At 38.3% G+C, this 20,751-nt stretch overlaps 1 protein-coding gene across 1 annotated transcript in view; it reads left to right on the top strand.

The window, feature by feature from the left end:
• NME5 (NME/NM23 family member 5) overlaps positions 1 to 20,751 on the top strand; it is a 34,017-nt gene that overhangs the window by 5,457 nt on the left and 7,809 nt on the right. Inside the window, exons 3-5 of the mRNA XM_047774498.1 lie at positions 3,815 to 4,020; positions 4,644 to 4,744; positions 14,287 to 14,405. Coding sequence (XP_047630454.1) covers positions 3,815 to 4,020; positions 4,644 to 4,744; positions 14,287 to 14,405 — 426 coding nt within the window. The remainder of the gene's footprint in view (positions 1 to 3,814; positions 4,021 to 4,643; positions 4,745 to 14,286; positions 14,406 to 20,751) is intronic.

Raw genomic sequence — 20,751 nt, 5'->3', positions numbered from 1 at the left:
TTTCCACTGTGCCACAATTTATAAACGTTAGGAAAACTGGGAAGCCATTCTTAAGAAAATGTTGGGAGTTCCCATTGCGGTGCAGTGGAAACGAATCCACGAAACCTTGAGGTTTTGGGTTCGATCCCTGGCCTCGCTTAGGGGATTAAGGAGCCAGCATTGCCATGAGCTGTAGTGTAGGTCGTAGATGTGGCTCGGATCTGGTGTTGCTGTGTCATAGGCCTGCAGCTGTAGCTCCAATTCAGCCCCTAGCCTGGGAACCTCCATATGCTGTGGGTGCGGCCCTAAAAAGCAGAAAATAAAATAAAATTAAAATTAAAAATGTTGGATTCATGTATTAAACTACAAGCACCATGATAAGCTGCAAATAGATATGAGATTTAAGTATTAAAATATTTAACCAGGGAGTTCCTCCTGTAGCTCAGTGGTAACGAATCCAACTGGTATCCATGAGGGCGCAGGTTTGGTCCCACATCTACATGGATACTAGTCAGGTTTGCCACAACAGAAACTCCAACAGATGAGATTTTAATTTTTTAACCCAGCAACCAAAACACCCTCAAACCAGTATATGTACAAATCACAAACACTGGCATGTCTTAATTTTAAATAGTAGAATCAAGAATTATTCTAAATCAGGTGTTCCCGTCGTGGCTCAGTGGTTAACGAATCTGACTAGGAACCATGAGGTTGCAGCTTCAATCCCTGCCCTTGCTCAGTGGGTTAAGGATCCGGCATTGCCATGAGTTGTCGTGTAGGTTGCAGACGTGCCTTGTATCCCACGTTGCTGTGGATGTGGTGTAGGCTGGTGGCTACAGCTCCAATTCAACCCCTAGCCTGGGAACCTCCATATGCCACAGGAGCATCCCAAGAAATGGCAAAAAGACAAAAAAAAAAAAAAAAAATCTAAATCAGTTACTGTTATAACTTCTCAAATTTCTTCTTCTTCTTCTTCTTTTTTTTTTTTTTTGTCTTTTTGCTATTTCTTTGGGCCGCTCCCGCGGCATATGGAGGTTCCCAGGCTAGGGGTCAAAGCGGAGCTGTAGCCACCGGCCTATGCCAGAGCCACAGCAACGCAGGATCCGAGCCGCGTCTGCGACCTACACCACAGCTCACGGCAACGCCGGATCGTTAACCCACTGAGCAAGGGCAGGGACCGAACCCTCAACCTCATGGTTCCTAGTCGGATTCATTAACCACTGCACCATGACGGGAACTCCTCTTCTATATTTTGAAGTTCTCTTGTAGCTCAGTGGGTGAAGAACCCAGTGCCATCACTGTGGTAGTTCAGGTGGTGCCTGTGGGTGCAGCCAGGAAAAAAAAAATTCTTCTATTTCTTGACCATATTAATTTTAATGTGAGAACAGATGTCAGCACCTTTTCTCATAGTAACTTATCCTTGACTAGTGAGAATGTTATGTTTGCCTAGTAGAGTCTGTTCATAGCATTTCTGACCTGCCTAATAAGCTTCTTTCTGAGCTTCTTGCCCTGGGCAAGATCCCTCGCTACGAACCATGCAGTTCTTTTTTTTTTTTTTTCCTTTTGGCTGCACCCACAGCATGTTCCCCAGCCAGGGACTGACTCGTATCTGCAGCTGCAGTTCACACCACAGCTGCAACAGTGCTGAATACTTAACCCACTCTGCTGGGCCAGGGATTGAACTCACGCTGCCACAGAGAATGCCAGATCTTTGTTTTTTTCTTGTCTTTTTAGGGCACCACCCACAGCATATGGAAGTTCCCAGGCTAGGGGTCTAATCAGAGCTGTAGCTGCCAGGCTGCACTGCAGCCACAGCAATGTGGGATCTTTAACCCACTGAGCAAGGCCAGGGATCAAACCTGAGTCCTCATGGGCACTAGTCAGGTTTGTTACCACCGAGCCATGACAGGAACTCTGAGACAATGCAGATCTTAATCCAGTGCACCACTGTAGGAACTCCCCAACCAAGCAATTTTATTAAGTTTTTGAAACCTGAGTGCACATGATAGTTTTGGAAAGGACTTAAAGAGTTAAATCACTTTGTAAAATTCACACTGAACTCTCAGGAAAATGTATCCCATTTTAGAAAGATGGATATCAGCTTTAATCTCGGAGGATTTTCGCTTTCACCTAGTAACTTATCTCTGTGTCTCATCATTCTTGCTCCAACCAAAAGTCTTCCTTGATGTCTACTTTAAGTCCCTCTATTATATTTGAGCCTTTTACCTCATGATCCTCCTTTAGTGGCCCTGAAAACCAGTAGTAATGAAGTGATTTTTTTTTTAAATGCACTTTTGGAGTTCCTGTCGTGGCTCAGTGGTTAACAATCCAACTAGGAACCATGAGGTTGCAGGTTCAGTCCCTGGCCTTGCTCAGTGGGTTAAGGATCCGGTGTTGCCATGAGCTTGGATCCCGCGTTGCTGTGGCTCTGGCGTAGGCTGGCGGCTACAGCTCCGATTAGACCCCTAGCCTGGGAACCTCCATATGCCACAGGAGTGGCCCTAGAAAAGGCAAAAAGACAAAAAAAAAAAAGCACTTTTAGGGAAAGCATGATGCTTTCTAACTGGAAGAAGGACTGACTCAGCTTCTGTGATTTTTTATGTTTTTTATTTGTTTTTATCTTTTTTTGTCTTTTTAGGGCCGCACCCGAGGCATATGGAGGTTCTCAGGCTAGGGGTCCATTCAGAGCTGTTGCCACCAGCCTACGCCACAACCACAGCAACGCCAGATCCCAGCCATGCCTGCGACCTACACCACAGCTCACAGTATTGCTGGATCCTTAACGCACTGAGCGAGGCCAGGGATTGAACCCGCAACATCATGGTTCCTGGTTGGATTCGTTTCTGCTGTGCCATGGCAGGAACTCCTTTTTTTGTTTTTTGGGGTTTTTTTTGTCTTTTTTGTTTTTTTTTTAAAGTTTAATGATTCATTCATATACTCTCATTTGTGAAGCAAATTAACATTTTCCTCAAACATTTTATATTCTTTCAAATTAAGAAACTTAAGTGCCAACTATTCTTAAAATCAGTGAATCAACGTATGTACGGCAAAACATAATAAAGAATATACAGCTTTCATGTTCGAGTGAAAAATTTTACTGCATCATTATACTTCATACTACATATAAGTACCATAATGATACCTGCTCCCTAAAATAATGTAGAAAATTTTCACAATGAATAGAATATCACAGGTAGATAGGGAAAGGTAAATTTGGAATATTCTTTTTTTTTTTTTGTCTTTTTAGAGCCACACCCATGACACATGGAAGTTCCCAGGCTAGGGGTCAAATAAGAGCTATAGCTCCCAACCGAAACCACAGCCACAGCAATTCGGGGTCCGAACTGTGTCTGCGACCTACATCACAGCTCACGGCAACACGAGATCCTTAGTCCACGGAGCAAGGCCAGGAATTGAATCGGCATCCTCATGGATATCGATTCATTGGATTTGTTGGATTCCTTTCCGCTGAGCCACAGTGGGAACTCTGAATTTGGAATATTCTAAAGAACAATTTTGTTACTTTAATATATCCATAGTATATATATTAACAAAATATTGATGATTGATGTGCTTTTACTTTAAGAAGGATGTATGATGAATTTGTCATTAACAAACCATATATTGAGGAGGCTACCAAACAGAAGTAGTTTTTCTTAAGTAGGTTAAGTTAATTCCTATTATATTCTACATTTAACTTTTTGTATTGCCCTTTGTTTGTGATACAAAAACAAATCTCAAATTTGTAATCAGATTAGTACTAATTTCAAGTTATTAATGACTTAGGTACTATTGAAATATCATTTTAAATGCTCTGCCTTTTTTTCTCTTATAGAGAAGAAAACTTCATCTCAGCCCTGAGCACTGTAGTAACTTTTATGTGGAACAGTATGGGAAAATGTTTTTCCCCAATTTAACAGCCTACATGAGTTCTGGACCACTTGTTGCCATGGTATTAGCTAGACATAAAGCCATCTCTTACTGGAAAGAACTTTTGGGACCAAGTAATAGCTTAATAGCTAAGGAGACACACCCAGACAGGTAACTTTCTTAGAGGGAGAAATGGGATCCAACTATGAAAATAAAAAAAAAATTTTTATTTGAAAGTTTTCCTAAGTAACCTGTTTTTTTTTGTGTGTGTGTGGGGGGTGGAATAAGTGGGGGTAGTCCATTTTGTGTTTTAACTACTTAAATGTTTAACATCAAATACTAGAAAAGATCTCAAAGAATGTTTGACGTATGGTTGACTAGCCTTCTCATCCTTAAATTAAACTGCTACTGGTGTAGGATTTTTCATGGAAAACTGGTATAATGTTTTATAGAATATTGGTAATATAGGACTAGAAAACTCAGATTTTCAGCATTATCATTAATGTCTCAAAACCAGAGGACACTGAGTTCTTGCACTTTTGAAAATATATTGCTTTTTAATTCACTTCTCACAAAACAATACCTCTTTTTCACCTAGAGAACTATTCTTCCAAGTATATTTCTCCTGTAGATTTAAATATATTTGACCCTCGTCTAGATAGATTTATGTTTAAATTCAAAATAGATTAAAACCCCTTATGTGAGAAGTGGTGATGCTTTTGTAAAATTCCTAATATAACAAGTAAGGAAAAAACAGCAGATTGAATGGTCATCATCTCTTAACTTGCTTTTAGTCTAAGGGCAATTTACGGCACAGACGAGCTAAGGAATGCACTTCATGGGAGTAATGATTTTGCTGCAGCAGAAAGAGAAATTCGATTTATGTTTCCGGCAGGTGAGTTACATAATTAGTTCATTGCATCTACCTATGGTTTACTTTTTCTTTTATTTTGGAGACATAGCTGGGAGGGAAGATAACAGGATTTTTCTCCAATATATTGTCATGTTTTCATGTTGTAATTACTTAACAGCTTAAGCCAAGAATAGAGAATTCAGCATTTTTCTCAGAACTAAATTGTGGTCTCTAGAATCCTTTGAGAAGGGTTAACTTTTTTTCTTTTCTTTTCTCTTGGACTGAACATATCTGGGGTTTTTCTTCTGTATTGTATTTCCTTTTAGTTATCCCTAAATATATTAGCCAAGTTTTTTACACATGAAAAGAATCTTCTTTGGAAATTTTGGTTGACTTGCCATTTTCTTTAACAGTTTACTGTTTAACAAGACTCATGCATTTATGAAATTAGTAGTTCTTAGGCCCCTTTTTTGTTTCCATCCTGTTATGGAAGCTGTTAACCTTTTAGAAGTGGGTATCGTAATGAGGTTTTCAGTTTGTTTTGAATAATATTGTTAGAGCAGAAAGAATTTGGTGATTTTTTTTATTATAAAGAGAAAAATTCAAAGTGTTGGGCAATTTTGAATTTTTTTGCATTTTTTTCCCTCTTAGTAATTTAGATCTCTGCCGCAGTATTTTCTGCTAAAGATTTATTCAAAGAAAACTGAAAATTATCTTGGCTATTTAAAAGTACTGATTTTTGAGCAAACAAAAACTCTTTTAAAGATTTTTTTGTAGGTGTTCCTTGGTGGCCTCACAGTTAAAGATTCTGCATTGTCAGTGCTGTGGTGTGGGTTCGATCCCTGGCCCAGGAACTTCTGCATGTTGCAGGCACAGCCAAAAAAAAATTTGTACGCAAAAGGATTTGCCTACTATATACTTTATTCTTATTGATCTAATTTCTGTCTTATACATTCCACTAAGATATAATTTTCTTTGCAAATGTTTATTGTGGAATATTTACACAAAAGTAGACAGAATAGAATAATAAATCCCTAATGAGCCCATCACTCAGCTTCAGTGATATTTGATCAGTCTTTTTTTTAAAATTGAAGTATAGTTGATTTAGGTCAGTCTTACTTCATTTATAACCCTTGCTTCTACTTCTCCTGTTTCCATTTATATTGAACCACATCTTAAACTTGAGATTTTTTTTTTATAATATTTAATTTATTTTGTCTTTTTTTTGTCTTTTTAGGGCCACACCCACAGCATATGGAGGTTCCCAGGCTAGGGGTCTAATTGGAGCTGTTGCTGCTGGCCCCATGCACAGCCACAGCAATGCCAGATTCAAGCCGCATCTGCAACCCACATCACAGCTCATGGCAATGCTGGATCCTTAACCCACTGAGCAAGGCTAGGGATCAAACCCGAAACCTCATGGTTCCTAGTCGGATTCATTAACCACTGAGCCACGACGGGAACTCTGATTGCAGATCTTTTGCTGTGAGAATATGGACTTCGAAGTAAGTTCTCAAAGTTTGTGATATGAGCTTTCTGGCTTAGCAGTCAGTCAAGAACTACATGCAAAACCCTATATGATGAGTCGCTAAAGCGAGTTATTAAGATAATCAAAGATATACTCATAATCCTTGAAAAAGCTAGTGTTCTTGCCTTCCCTTTTAATAGGGATGGCTGATTCAAAGCTTTGCTATGTTCCATTCATTCAACAAATGTATTGAGTTACCTACCACATGCCAGAAATACAAAAATGAATAAGATATTCGTCTCTCTCAAGATGATCATATTTTAAAAGTCTGTAATGGTATAAAAATAAATATAAATGCAGTGTATAAATTATGTCATGAAACAGCTTTAAAAAGTGCAATGAAAGTTTATATAAGAAACATGAAAACACTCTTTAGGTTCTCATTAATTCATTCAGCCTTAGTTGCTAGAAACAAGTAATAAATGGCTGACAAAAATAGACAAGATAGAAATAATCCAAAAATTAAGTTGACTTCTCTCTGTGGCATAGCACATTAAGGATCTAGTGTTGTCTCTGCGGCAGCGCAGGTTGGATCCCTAGCCTGACACAGTAGGTTAAGGATTCGATATTGCTGCAGCTGTTGTGTAGGCTGCAACTGCGCCTCAGATTCAGTCCCTGGCCAGGAATTCCCATAAGCCAAGAGTGAGGCCAAAAAACCAAAAACAATCAGCAATAGTTTTAGGTTAAGGAAACAATTTTATTCACCATACCATCAAAAACAGCATATTTAGGAATAGTTTTAACAAAAGAAGTGCAGTTCTTGTGTACTGAGAAGCACAAAATGTTGCTGAGAGATATGAAACAATATCTAAATAAGTAAACATACCGCATTCCTGGATCAGAAGGGTTAATATTGTTAAGATGACAGTTCTCTCCAAATTGATCAATAAATTTAATGCAACCCCTAAAAAAAGTCCATGCCTGCTTTCATGTAGAAATTGACAGCTGATTCTAAAATTTATGTGGAATTGCAAAGGATCTAGAAGAGCTAAAACAATTTTTAAAACATAGAAAAAAGTCAGAGAACTTCCACAACTTGATTTCAAAACCTGTTGTGAAACCACAATAAATAAGGCAATATGGTACTGACATAAGGATAAACACAAAGATTTAGAAATAAATTCTTACATTTGCAGCCAATTGATTTTTGACAAAAGTGCCTAGACTGTTGATGGGGAGAAGGTGGTCTTTTCAACAAATGGTGCAGAGACAACTGAATATCCACATGCAAAAACAGAGCACCTTAGACTCTTGGTTCACACTATACACAACATTTAACTCAACATGGATTATAAACCTAAACATAAGAGCTAAAAATATCTAGAAGAAAATATAGAAAGTCTTCAGTACCTTGCATTGGACAAAGAGTTCTTTCATATCACATCAAAAGTACAATCTATAGGAGTTCCCGTCATGGTGCAGTGGTTAATGAATCTGACTGGGAGCCATGAGATTGCAGGTTCGATCCCTGGCCTTGCTCAGTGGGTTAAGGATCCGGCGTTGCTGTGAGCTGTGGTGTAGGCTGGCAGCTACAGCTCCGATTCGACCCCTAGCCTGGGAACTTGCATATGCTGCAGGAGTGGCTCAAGAAAATGCAAAAAGGCAAAAAAAAAAAAAAAGTACAATCTATAAAAGAAAATATTAATAAATTGGGCTATGTCAAAAGTTTTTCTTCAAAAGTCATCATTAAGGGTATGAAAAGAGGAGTTCCCTCGTGGCTCAGCAGTAATGAGCCCAACCAGGGTGCATGAGAATGCAGGTTTGATTCCTGACCTCGCTCCAGTGGGTTAAGGATCTGGCATTGCCATGAGCTGTGGTTCAGGTCACAATCATGGCTTAGATCTTACATTGCTGTGACTGTGGTGTAGGCTGGCAGCTGTAGCTCCACTTCAACCCCTAGCCTGGTAACTTCCATATGCTGTGGGTACAGCCCTAAAAAGAAAAAAAAAAGTATGAAAAGATAAACTATAGACTGGGAGAAAATACCTGCAAATCATATATTAGAAAAGGACTTGTATCCAGAATATATAAAGAACTTTTACAATTCTATAATAAGATAAACAACCGAATTTAAAACCAGGCAAAAATTTGATTAGGCATTTTGTAAAAGAAGATCAGTGGCTAATAAGCACATGAAAAAGTGCTCAACATGATTAATCACTGGGGTAATGCAAATCAAAACTGTTCAAACTGTTTACCCACTAGAAGGGCTGTAATCAATGGCAAGGATGTAGAGATACTAAAATCCTCATACCTTATTGTAAGATGGTACAGCCATGCCCATAGCATGCAGAAGTTCCCAGGCCATAGCAGTGACAACACTGGTTCCTTAATCTGCAGAGCCCCCAGGGATTTCCTGATGATATTTTAAGATGTTAAAACATATGTGTAACATGTAAGTATACTAGCAGTTCCACTTCTAGCAGAATCTACACACCCAAGAGAAATGAAGCCATAAATGTACTTAAAGATGCATGTGAATATTCATTGCAGCATTATTTAATATAGCCCCAAACTGGAAACAATCCATCTGTTCACCACTGGATAAATAAAATTTAATATACCCATTTAGCCATACAGTAGAATACTACTCAGTAATTAAAAAAAGCAAACTGCTAATACATGCTACAACATGGATGAATCTCAAAACATTATGCTAAGGGAGTTCCCATTGTGGCAGAGTGGAAATAAATCCAACTAGTATCCATGAGGATATGGGTTCAATTCCTGGCCTCACTCAGTGGGTTGAGGATCTGGTGTTGCTGTGAGCTGTGGTGTATGTAGGTCAAAGATGCAGCTTGGATGCCATGTGGCTGTGGCTGTGGCACAGGCTGGCAGCTGTAGCTCTGATTCAACCCCTAGCCTGGGAACTTCCATATGCTGCTGGTGCATCCCTTAAAAAAAAAAAAAGTTATGCAAAGTAGAAGAATACAGGCACATAAAGGAAAGACCACACATTATAACATCCATTTATCTGAAATGTCCAGAAAAGACAAATTTTTGGAAACAGAAGCTCAGTGGTTGACAAGGGCTGGGAGTAGTAGTGGTAGTGGGGAATTACAAATTAGTATAAGGAAACACTTTTTGGGTAATAGAAATTTTCTAAAACTAGATTGTGATGATTACAAAATTACATTTATTAAAATTCAATTGTATACTTCAGTGGGTGGATTTTATGATAAGTTTATTAAGGTATGAATTATATCTCAATGAAACTTTTTTAGTTAACAAAAAGTAAAGGAGGAAACATACCTTAACATAATAGACATTTATGACAAACTCACAGCCAATGTAGTACTCAATGGAGATAAGCTGAAAGCCTTCCTGCTAAAATCTGGAACAAGACCAGGATGTCCACTTTCACTACTTTTATTCAACATAGCATTGGAAATCCTAGGCTCAGCAATCAGACCAAAAAAAAAAAGTATCCAAATTGGAAGCGAAGATGTAAAATTGTCACTCTATGCAGATGACATGATAGGACTCCACATGAAAACTACTTGAAGTGATCAACGAATTCAGCAAAGTAGCAGGATATAAGATTAACATTCATCGGTTGCATTTCCATAAACTAACAATGAAATATTCGAAAAGGAATGTAAAAATACAATACCTTTTAAAATTGCCCTCCTAAAAATGAAATACCTAGGATTAAACCTAACCAAGGAGATGAAAGACTTATATGCAGAGAACTATAAAACATTTAATCAAGGAAATTAAAGAGGATTCAAAGAAATGGAAAGATACTCCATGCTCCTGGATTGGAAGAATTAATATTGTTAAAATGACCATACTACCCAAAGCAATCTGTAGATTTAATGAAATTTTTGTCAAATTACCCATGACATTTTTCACAGAACTAGAATTGCACAAAAGTTTACATGGAACCATAAAAGACCCAGGATTGCCAAAGCAATCCTGAAGAACAAAAACCAAGCAGGAGGCATAACTCTCCCAGACTTCAGACAATATTACAAAGCTACAGTCATCAAGCACTGTGATACTGGTACAAAAACAGACTCACAGACCAATGAAACAGAATAGTGAACCCAGAAATAAACCCAGACACCTATGGTCGATTGATCTTTTGACAAAGGAGGCAAGAATATAAAATGGGGAAAAGACAGTCTCTTCAGCAAGAGGTACTGGGAAAACTGGACAGTTGCATGTAAATCACTGTAACTAGAACACACTCTTACCACAATGCACAAAAATAAACTCAAAATAGCTTAAAGACTTAATTAAACATAAGACACCACCCAACTTCTAGAAGAGAACATGGACAAAACATTGTCTGACATCAGCTGTACAAATGTTTTCTTTGATCAGTCTCCCAAAGCAATAGAAATAAAAACAAAAATATACCAATGGGACCTAATCAAACTTACAAGCTTTTGCACCCCAGAGGAAACCACAAAAAAGAGCAGAAAGACAACCTACAGAATGGGAGAAAGTAGTTTCAAATGATGCAACTGACAAGGGCTTAATCTCCAAAATACACAAACAACTTACACAATTCAACAGCAAAAAAACCCCAAACAATCCAGTGAAAAATGGGCAGAAGACCTAAATAGACTTTTCTCCAAAGAAGACATATGGATGGCCAACAGGCACATGAAAAAATGCTCAACATCACTGATTCTTAGAGAAATGCAAGTCGAAACTACAATGAGGTACCGCCTCACACTGGTCAGAATGGTTATCATTAGTAAATCTACAAATAGCAAATGCTAGAGAAGGTGTGGAGAAAAGGGTCCTGCCTTCACTGTTGGTGGGAATGTAAACTGTACAACCACTATGGAAAACAGTATGGAGGTGCCTCAGAAAATTAAATATAGAACTACCATATGATCCAGCAATTCCACTCTTGGGCATATATCCAGACAAAACTTTCATTGAAAAAGTACATGCACCCCTATGGTCATTGCAGCACTATTCACAATAGCCAAGACATGGAAACAAACCAAGTGTCCAACAACAGATGAATGGATTAAAAAGATGTACATATACACAATGAAATACTACTCAGCCATTAAAAAGAACAAAATAATGCCATTTGCAGCAACATGAATGGAACTAGAGACTCTCATACTAAGTGAAGTTAAGTCAGAAAGAGACAAATACCATACGATATCACTTATATCTGGAATCTAATATATGGCACAAATGAACCTATCTATAGAAAAGAAACTTATGGAACTGGAGAACAGACTTATGGTTGCCAGGGGGTGGAGGGGGGAGTGGAATGGGTTGGGAGTTTGCTTTGGAGTGGAAAAGCAATGAGACCCTGCAATATACCACAGGCAACTAGATCTAATCACTTGTGTGGAACATGATGGAGGATAATGTGAAAAAAAGGAATGTATATAAATGGATAAATGGGTCACTTTGCTGTACAGCAGAAATTGACAGCACATTATAAATCAACTATAACAAAAATTTTTTTAAGGTAACTGGATTTTAAAAAAAAGAAGGTATCTTGAGAAACTATAAGATAGCCCTGACTGAGGAAGTGACATTGTAGCTAAGATCCAAGAATTAAGTCGTGGTTAACCTGAGAAAGGGAAGAGCATTCTAGCATAAGGAAGCGCAAGTGCATAGTCGTAGCATATTCTGTAAACTGAAAGATTTGAATGAGAAACTAAGTCTGGAGAGGTAAATAGACATCACATAGTATAATCTGTGGGCAATTGTGTGGAATTTTGTCTTGACTATAAGGGCAATGAGGAATCGATAAAGCATTTTAAGGATGGGAGTAACCTAATGGGATTTTCTTTTTTTCTTTTTTTTTCTTTTGCTTTTTTTAGGGCCGCACTGGCAGCATATGGAGGTTCCCAGGCTAGGGGTCTAATCAGAGCTGCAGCCACCAGCCTACGCCACAGCCACAGCAACGCCAGATCCAAGCTGTGTCTGTGACCTACACCACAGCTCAGAGCAACTCTGGATCCTTAACCCACTGAACGAGGCCGGGGATTGAACCCATGACCTCATGGTTCCTAGTCAGATTCGTTTCCCATCTATCCGGACAAAACTCTACTTAAAAGAGACACGTGCACCCGCATGTTCATTGCAGCACTATTCACAATAGCCAAGACATGGAAACAACCCAAATGTCCATCGACAGAGGATTGGATTCGGAAGAGGTGGTATATATACACAATGGAATACTACTCAGCCATCAAAAAGAATGACATAATGCCATTTGCAGCAACATGGATGGAACTAGAGAATCTCATCCTGAGTGAAATGAGCCAGAAAGACAAAGACAAATACCATATGATAGCACTTATAACTGGAATCTAATGTCCAGCACAAATGAACATCTCCTCAGAAAAGAAAATCATGGACTTGGAGAAGAGACTTGTGGCTGCCTGATGGGAGGGGGAGGGAGTGGGAGGGATCGGGAGCTTGGGCTTATCAGACACAACTTAGAATAGATTTACAAGGAGATCCTACTGAATAGCATTGAGAACTTTGTCTAGATACTCATGTTGCAACAGAAGAAAGGGTGGGGAAAAAAATGTAATTGTAATGTATACATGTAAGGATAACCTGACCCTCTTGCTGTACAGTGGGAAAATAAAAAATAAAAATAAATTTAAAAAAAAGATTCATTTCCACTGCACCACAACAGGTGCATTTTTAAAATGCTATAAAGGACCTGAGAAGAGTGAACAATGACAAATACGGTTTTAATATGGAACGTACAGAGGAGTTCCCATTGTGGTGCGGCAGAAACAAATCTGTCGAGTATCCATGATGATGCAGGTTCGATTCCTGGCCTCGCTCGGTGGTTTAAGGATCCGGCGTTGCTATGAGCTGTGGTGTAGGTCACAGACATGGCTCGGATCCCATGTTACTGTGGCTGTGGTATAGGACGGAGGCTGTAGCTCTGATTGGACCCTTAGCCTGGGAACTTCCATATGCTGTGAGTGTGGCCATAAAAAGCAAAAAAATTAAAAAAAAAAAATTGGTGTTTTTTGGTCCTTTTTTTTTGCCATTTCTTGGGCTGCTCCTGCGGCATATGGAGGTTCCCGGGCTAGGGGTCTAATCAGAGCTGTAGCAGCTGGCCTACGCCAAGGCCACAGCAACACGGGATCCGAGTCGCACAGCAATGAGGGATCCGAGCCGCATCTGCAACCTACACCACAGCTCACTGCAACGCCAGATCCTTAACCCATTGAGCAAGGCCAGGGATTGAACCTGCAACCTCATGGTTCCTAGTCGGATTTGTTAACCACTGCGCCATGAGGGAAACTCCAAGAGCAGGAATATTGATGCATACTATATAATTGAAATATGTTTTATGTGTGTATTCATTAGTCTAACTATAGACTATAAGAGCAAGAACCACCTATTATTCACTGTTGATCCTGTACCATTTTGAAAAGTGCCATCAAATTTGTTGATGGGTTTTTGTAAGGAATTAATCTCCTAGATTTTAACATAATTCATATTTTTATAACATTTCTGTTGTAATGTTTACTGTAAAAAAAAAACCATGGAAATGCGGAAATGGATATTGTTGAAAACATAATCAAAATCTTATGTAGGAGCACCATTAGCATTTTGATGCATTTTGCCAGTCTTATGAGTAGGTTTTTATATGTGTTTGTATGGTTTTTGTTTTGTTTTGTTTTTGCCTTTTTCTAGGGCCACTTCCCACAGCATATGGAGATTCCCAGGCTAGGGGTCCAATTGGATCTGCAGCCACCGGCCTATGCCACAAGCCACAGCAACGAGGGATCCAAACCACATCTCAACCCACACCACAGCTCACAGCAACGCCAGATCCTCAACCCACTGAGCAAGGCCAGGGATCGAACCTGCAACCTCATGGTTCCTAGTCGGATTTGTTAACCACTGCGCCACAGCGGGAACTCCTGTTTGTATGTTTTTGAACAAGCTATTAAACTGTGTCTAGTTCTATTTCCTTAAAAAAGAAAAACTAAGTATTTCTCACGCCACTAAAATTTCTTTAAAGGTGTCCTTTTTAATGACTGCATAATATTCCATCATTTATGTTAGCTTAATGGGAATGCATTTGTATTTGCAGTGATCACTGAGCCCATTCCAGTTGGACAAGCTGCAAAGGACTATTTAAATTTGTATGTAATACCAACTCTGCTTGAAGGACTTACAGAGCTTTGTAAGCAAAAACCAGCAGATCCTTTAGTAAGAAATCTTTTTATTCATACTGAAGAATATTGTCTATAATTTTCATAGTTAAAGTGTTGTATTCTTGGAGACATATTGAGAGTCACTTAAACTATTTTACATACATTTTAGATACTTCCTTATGTATAATTTTTTATTATAGTTGAGCCTCGAGTAAGAGTCAGGGCTGGGGCACTGACCCTCTGCACAGTCAAAAATCTGGCATATAATTTACAGTAGGTCCTTGTAACATCTGTTCTCCTGTATGTGCAATTCTTCATCTCAGGTTCAGCCATTTGTAGATTGTGTAGTACTGCAGTATTTACTATTGAAAAACATCCGCATGTAAGTAGACCCCTGCAGTTCAAACCCATCTTGCTCAAGGATTAACTGTACTTATTTTCTTGATTTTTTTTTAATTTTTAAACTATAGTTGATTTACAATGTTCTGTCAGTTTCTGCTGTACAGCAAAGTAACCCAGTTATACCTATATATGCATTCTCTTTATTTTTTTTGGCCTTTTGTCTTTTTAGGGCTGCACCCTCAGCATATGGAGGTTCCCATGCTAGGGGTCTAATCAGAGCTATAGCTGCTGCCTCCGCCACAGCCACAGCAATGCCAGATCGGAGCCGCGTCTTGACCTACATCACAGCTCACGGCAATGCCGGATCCTTAACCCACTGGGCGAGGCCAGGGATTGAATCTGCAACCTCACGGTTCCTAGTTGAATTCGTTTCTGCTGCTCCACGATGGGAACTCCTGCATTCTCTTTCTCACATTATCCTCCATCAAGTTCCATCACAAGTGATTAGATATATTTCCCTGTGCTATACAGCAGGATCTCATTGCTTATCCACTTTAAATGCAGTAGTTTGCATCTACTAACCCCAAACTCCCAGTCTGTCCCACTCCCTTCTTGCTGTTTTAACTCTTAAAAAACATTCTTCCTGGAGTTCCTGCTGTGGCGCAATGGGATTGGTAGAGTCTTGGGAGCACTGGAATGTATGTTCAGTCCCCACAGTCCCCAGCCTGGCATACTGGGTTAAGCATCTGGCATTGCCACAGCTGTGCCTTAGGTCGCAGCTATGGCTTGGATCTGATCCTTAGCGCAGGAACTCCATATGCCATGGGGTGACCAAAAAAGAAACAAAAACAAAACATTCTTCCTAAGTGCATTTTCAGTCACTGCATCCTGTAATTGCTGAACATTGTTTCTGTGTGTAATTTATATAATCAAATGATAAAATTCCATATATACTTGAATCATGTTTAATATTTTTTAATCTAGAAAACACATTCACATCCCTAGATGCCTCAATGGTGCTCATTCAGGTGGAAGAATCGTTGTGTATGGGGACCTAGAATGATTGTCCAAGGCCAAATGTCAGCCTGGATCCCTCTTGACATATGCTTTCACCTATTTGAAGAGCCTCAGAGGTAGTCAGGGAAGGTTATTTTAGTACCAGCCCTACCAAAACAGTGTCTCTAGCCTTTGTTAGCATTGTGGAAGGGAATCCCCTCTGAAGACAAAAGACTTAATCTTTCCCGCTAACATTATCACTTTTACCAAAAATAAAAATATTGACAGATTATTTCTTTAATAACACTTTCTCATTGTGAAAATAATATATTTTTATTTAGTGAAAAACCTGAAACTACTGAAAAATGTAAAGAAGAAAAAGAAATAGTCCTCATTCCATTTAAGTCATCTTGCCTGGATTCAATTCTGACACCAGACACCTAACTTTTCTCTGAGTCTCTGTATTCTTATCAGTAAGATGTAGATATATTTATGAGTATATACCTACCTAGCAGAGACATTGTGATTAAAAGTATAAATGCATATGAAATTCTTAGTCAAAGTGCCTGTGCATTAAGTCCTTATACATTATCTGCTGCTGTTACTGTTTTTTGTTTTGTTTTTTAATGGCCACATCCACTGTGTATGAAGTTCCAAGGCCAGAGATTGAATCTGAGCCATAGCTTCGACCTGTGCTGCACCCTGAGGCAACACGGGATCCTTTAACCCACTACTCTGGGACAAGGATTGAACCCTGACTCTGCAGCAACCCAAACTGCTGCAGTCAGGTTCTCAACCCACTGTGCCACAGAGGGAACTCCTGGTTTGTTTGGTTTTTTAAAGCCTGTGTCTCCAATGAAGCTAATCCAGTCTTGTGTTTTTTTTTTTTCCTTTCCTCAGGTTGTATTTTTTATATGACTGTATATAAACACATCCCATAAATACTGCTACACACACATACACTTTTTTTTTTTTTTTTGGTCTGTGCCCATGGCATGCCCAAGTTCCCAGGCCAAGGTAGGGATTAAACCCACACTACAGCAGTGACTTGAGCCATAGCAGTGACAATGCCAGATCCTTAACATGCTAGGCCATGAGGGAAAGTTAATATTGCTGTGTTTAAGTATATATTTTATAAAGATTATTTTAATAATTACATGATATTTCTTTTGTTACCTTTACCATACTTTTGCTGCTTGCAGTTATAAATACTGTAACAATAAATATCTTTGATATAAAATTTTACGCACATTACAATTATTTTATTTGGAAAGAGATCACAAGTCAAATTATATTTCAAAACATGAAATTAAAATTATTTTGACCCTTAAAGGACTGACTTTATTTTTTAACTGTTTAATTTTTTGAATGAACAGTGTTTGAATATGGTATAAAATCTAAAATTTCTAAAATAATATATAGTGAAAAGTAACTCTCTTTTCCATTCCTGTTCCTCAGCCACCCAGTTATACTCTTTGGAGTCAATTACTGTTACCAGTCTCTAGTATAACCTTGCAGGGAAAATCTATACATAAATAAGCATATATATTTGTATGAACTTAAAAACACATACAGGAGTTTCCTGGTGGTTCAGTGTGTTAAGGATACAGCATTATCACTGCTGTGACTTGGGTTACTACTATGGCACGGGTTTGAACCCTGGCCCAGGAATGCCCCCCGCCTGGCCTGGGAACTTATGCATGCCATGGGCAGGGCCAAAAGGAAAAAAAACAGACAAATACAAATGCTAGTTATTATGCACATTATTTGACACTTTTTTGCCTTATTTACTTAATATATGTTATAAATTATTAAATAGCATAACAAACAAAATTGCCCCATTTTAAAAGAACAGCTTATGGCATTCTGTATTATGGATCTTCTACAATTTATTAATTAGTCACATATAGATGGTCGTTTAGGTTGTTTCCACTCTTTTGTTACTACAGATTATTACCCTGTCTTCATTCATTTGTCAGTATACAATATATCTGTAGAATAAATTACTCCAAATGGAAATACTGAGTCAAAAGAATGTTACTTCTTTTGGCCCCACCCATCGCACGTGGGTCAGAGGTCAAATTCGTGCCACAGCAGCAACCCAAACCTCTGCAGTGACAATACTGGATCTTTAACCTGCTGTGCCACATAAGAACTCCCCAAAAGAATGTTATTTTGATATTTTTGATATGTGCATTTTTAATTTGGATAAATATTGCCAAATTACTTTTTGTAGTGGTTAAACCATTTTGTATTCCAATCAAAAATTATTATATTATTGACTATATTCCCCTTGCTATGCATTTCATCTTCATGACTCATTTGTTTTGTAACTGGAAATTTGTTACTTTTTTTTTTTTAGGGCTGCACCCGCAGCATGTGGAGGTTCCCAGGCTAGGGGTCTAATTGGAGCTACAGCTGCTGGCCTATGCCACAGCCACAGCAACATCAGATTAAAGCCACGTCTGCAACCTACACCACAGCTCACAGCAACACTGAATCCTTAACCCAATGAGCGAGGTCAGGGATGGAATCTGCAACTTATGGTTCCTAGTTGGATTCTTTTCTGATGCTGCACCACCATGGGAACTTCGAAATTTGTTACTTCTTAATATCCTTCACCTCTTTTCTTCATCTCCTACCCCCTCCTCTCTGGCATCCTCCTGTTTGTTCTTTGTGACTCTGTTTCTGTTTTGTTGTGTTTGTTTACTCTGTACTGTTTTGTTGTATTTGTTTATTTGTTTATTTTTAGATTCCACATATAAGTAAAATCATATGCTATTTTCTTTACCTTATTTTACTTAGCATAACACCTTCTATGTTCATCCATGTTATTGCAAATAACAAAATTTCTTTTTTATGACTAATATTCCAGTGTGTATATATATATATGTGTGTGTATATATATATTTTTTCATATTTTTTAAAGCTATTCATCTACTGACAAACACTTAGATTGCTTCCACATCTTGGCTGTTGTAAATAATGCTGAAGTGAACACAGGGGTGCATATATCTTTTCAAATTAATGTTTTTGTTTTCTTCAGAGAAATACCCAAAAGTATAATTGATGGATCATATGGTAGTTTGTAATTTTTTGACAAACCTACATATTGCTTTCTACGGTGACTGTAACGGTTTGTATTCCCACCAACAGTGCACCAGGATTGCCTCTTCACCATATCTTTGCCAACACTTGTTACTAGTTGTCTTCTTGATAATAGGCATTCTGATTTTTTGTTATTGTTTTTTGGCTGCACCCATGGCATGTGGAAGTTCCCAGGCCCAGAGATCAAACTGGAGTCACAGTTGTGGCCTGTGCCACAACTGTGGCACCACCAGGTCCTTAACCCTCTGTGCCACACGGGAACTTCCTAGCCGTTCTGATTGATGTGAGGTAATATCTCATTGTGGTTTTGCTTGTCATTTCCCTGATGATTAGTGATTTTGTGCATCTTTGCATATGTCTTATCTATCTTCTTTGGAAAAATGTCTATTCAGGTCCTCTGCCCATTTTTAAATTCACTTAAAAATTTTTTTTGATGTTGAGTTGTATGAGTTCCTTGTATATTTTGAATATTAACCTCATCAGATATATCATTTGGAAATATATTTTCCCATTAAGTAGGCTGCCTTTTATTTCTGCTGATAGTTTTCCTTTGTTTTATGTGGTCCTTTTGTTTTTTGGGTTTTTTTTTTTTTTTTCGCTTTTGTTTTCCTTTCCTGAGTAGGTATGCAAAAACATATAGCAAAGACCAATGTCAAAGCACATACTGCTTGTATTCTCTTCTAGGAGTTTTATAGTTTCCTGTCTATATTTAAGTCTAATCTGTTTTTAGTTTATTTTTGTATATGGTGTGATGGAGTAGCCTAGTTTGATTTTTTTGCATGTAGCTATTCAGTTTTCACAGAACCACTTACTGAAGAGATTGCCTTTTCCCTATCATATGTTTTGCTCTTTTTACATATATTAATTGACCATTTAAGTGTGGGTTCATTTCTGGGCTTTCTATTCTGTTTCATTGATCTATATGTCTGTTTTTGTGCAAGTACCATACTGTTTTGGTTACTGTACATTTGAAATCAGGGCCTGTGATGCCTCCAGCTTTGTTGTTCTATCTCAAAATTGTTTTGGTTATTCAGGGTCTTTTGTGTTTCCAAATTTTAGAATGGTTTTTTTCCTAGTTCTGTGAGAAATGCTGTGGTTATTTTGATAGGAATTGCATTTAATCATTAGACTGTCTGGAATGGTGTGGTCATTTTAAAAAATAATTTTTTTTTTTTTTTGGCTTCTTTAGGGCTGCACCTGCAGCATGTGGAAGTTCCCAGGCTAGGGCTCTAATTGGAGCTACAGCTGCTAGCCTACACCACATCAATGCAGGATCTGAGCCCTGTCTTCAACCTACATCACAGTTCACAGCAATGCCAGACCCTTAACCCATTGAGCAGGTCCAGGAATCAAACCTGCATCCTCATGGATACTAGTCTGGTTCATTACCACTGAGCCACAATGGGAACTCCAATAATAATTCTTCTAATCCATGAGCGTGGCATATCTTTCCATTTGTTTATGTCTTTTATTTCTTTCGTCAGTGGGTTATATCTTTCTGACTACAGGTCTTTTACCTCCTTAATTAGACTTATTCTGTCTTGTTATAGTTGACTTACAATGTTCTTAATTAGGTATATTCTTAAGTTTTTTGTTTGTGTGTTACGCATTCATAAACATGATTGATTTCTTAATTTCTCTCTTTTTTATTGAAGCATAATTTAGAATGTTGTGTTAGTTTCTGCTGTACAGCAAAGTAATTCAGTTTTTAAAGTTAATATTCTTTTCCATGATAGGATATTGAATATAGTTCCCTGTGCTATCCCACTCCATCTCTTTCCCAACCCCTTACCCCTGGCAACTACAAGTTTGTTCTCTACTTCTGTGTATCTCTTTCTGTTTCGTAGATAGGTTCGTTTGTGTTGTTTTTTAGATTCCACATATAAGTGATATCACATGGTATTTGTCTTTCTCTGACTTACTTCACCTAGTACTATAATCTGTAGTTGCATCCA

The sequence above is a fragment of the Phacochoerus africanus genome, chromosome 4 (genome assembly GCF_016906955.1).
Source record: "Phacochoerus africanus isolate WHEZ1 chromosome 4, ROS_Pafr_v1, whole genome shotgun sequence".
Taxonomy (NCBI): Eukaryota; Metazoa; Chordata; class Mammalia; order Artiodactyla; family Suidae; genus Phacochoerus; species Phacochoerus africanus.
This window is presented reverse-complemented; position numbering and strand designations above follow the sequence as displayed.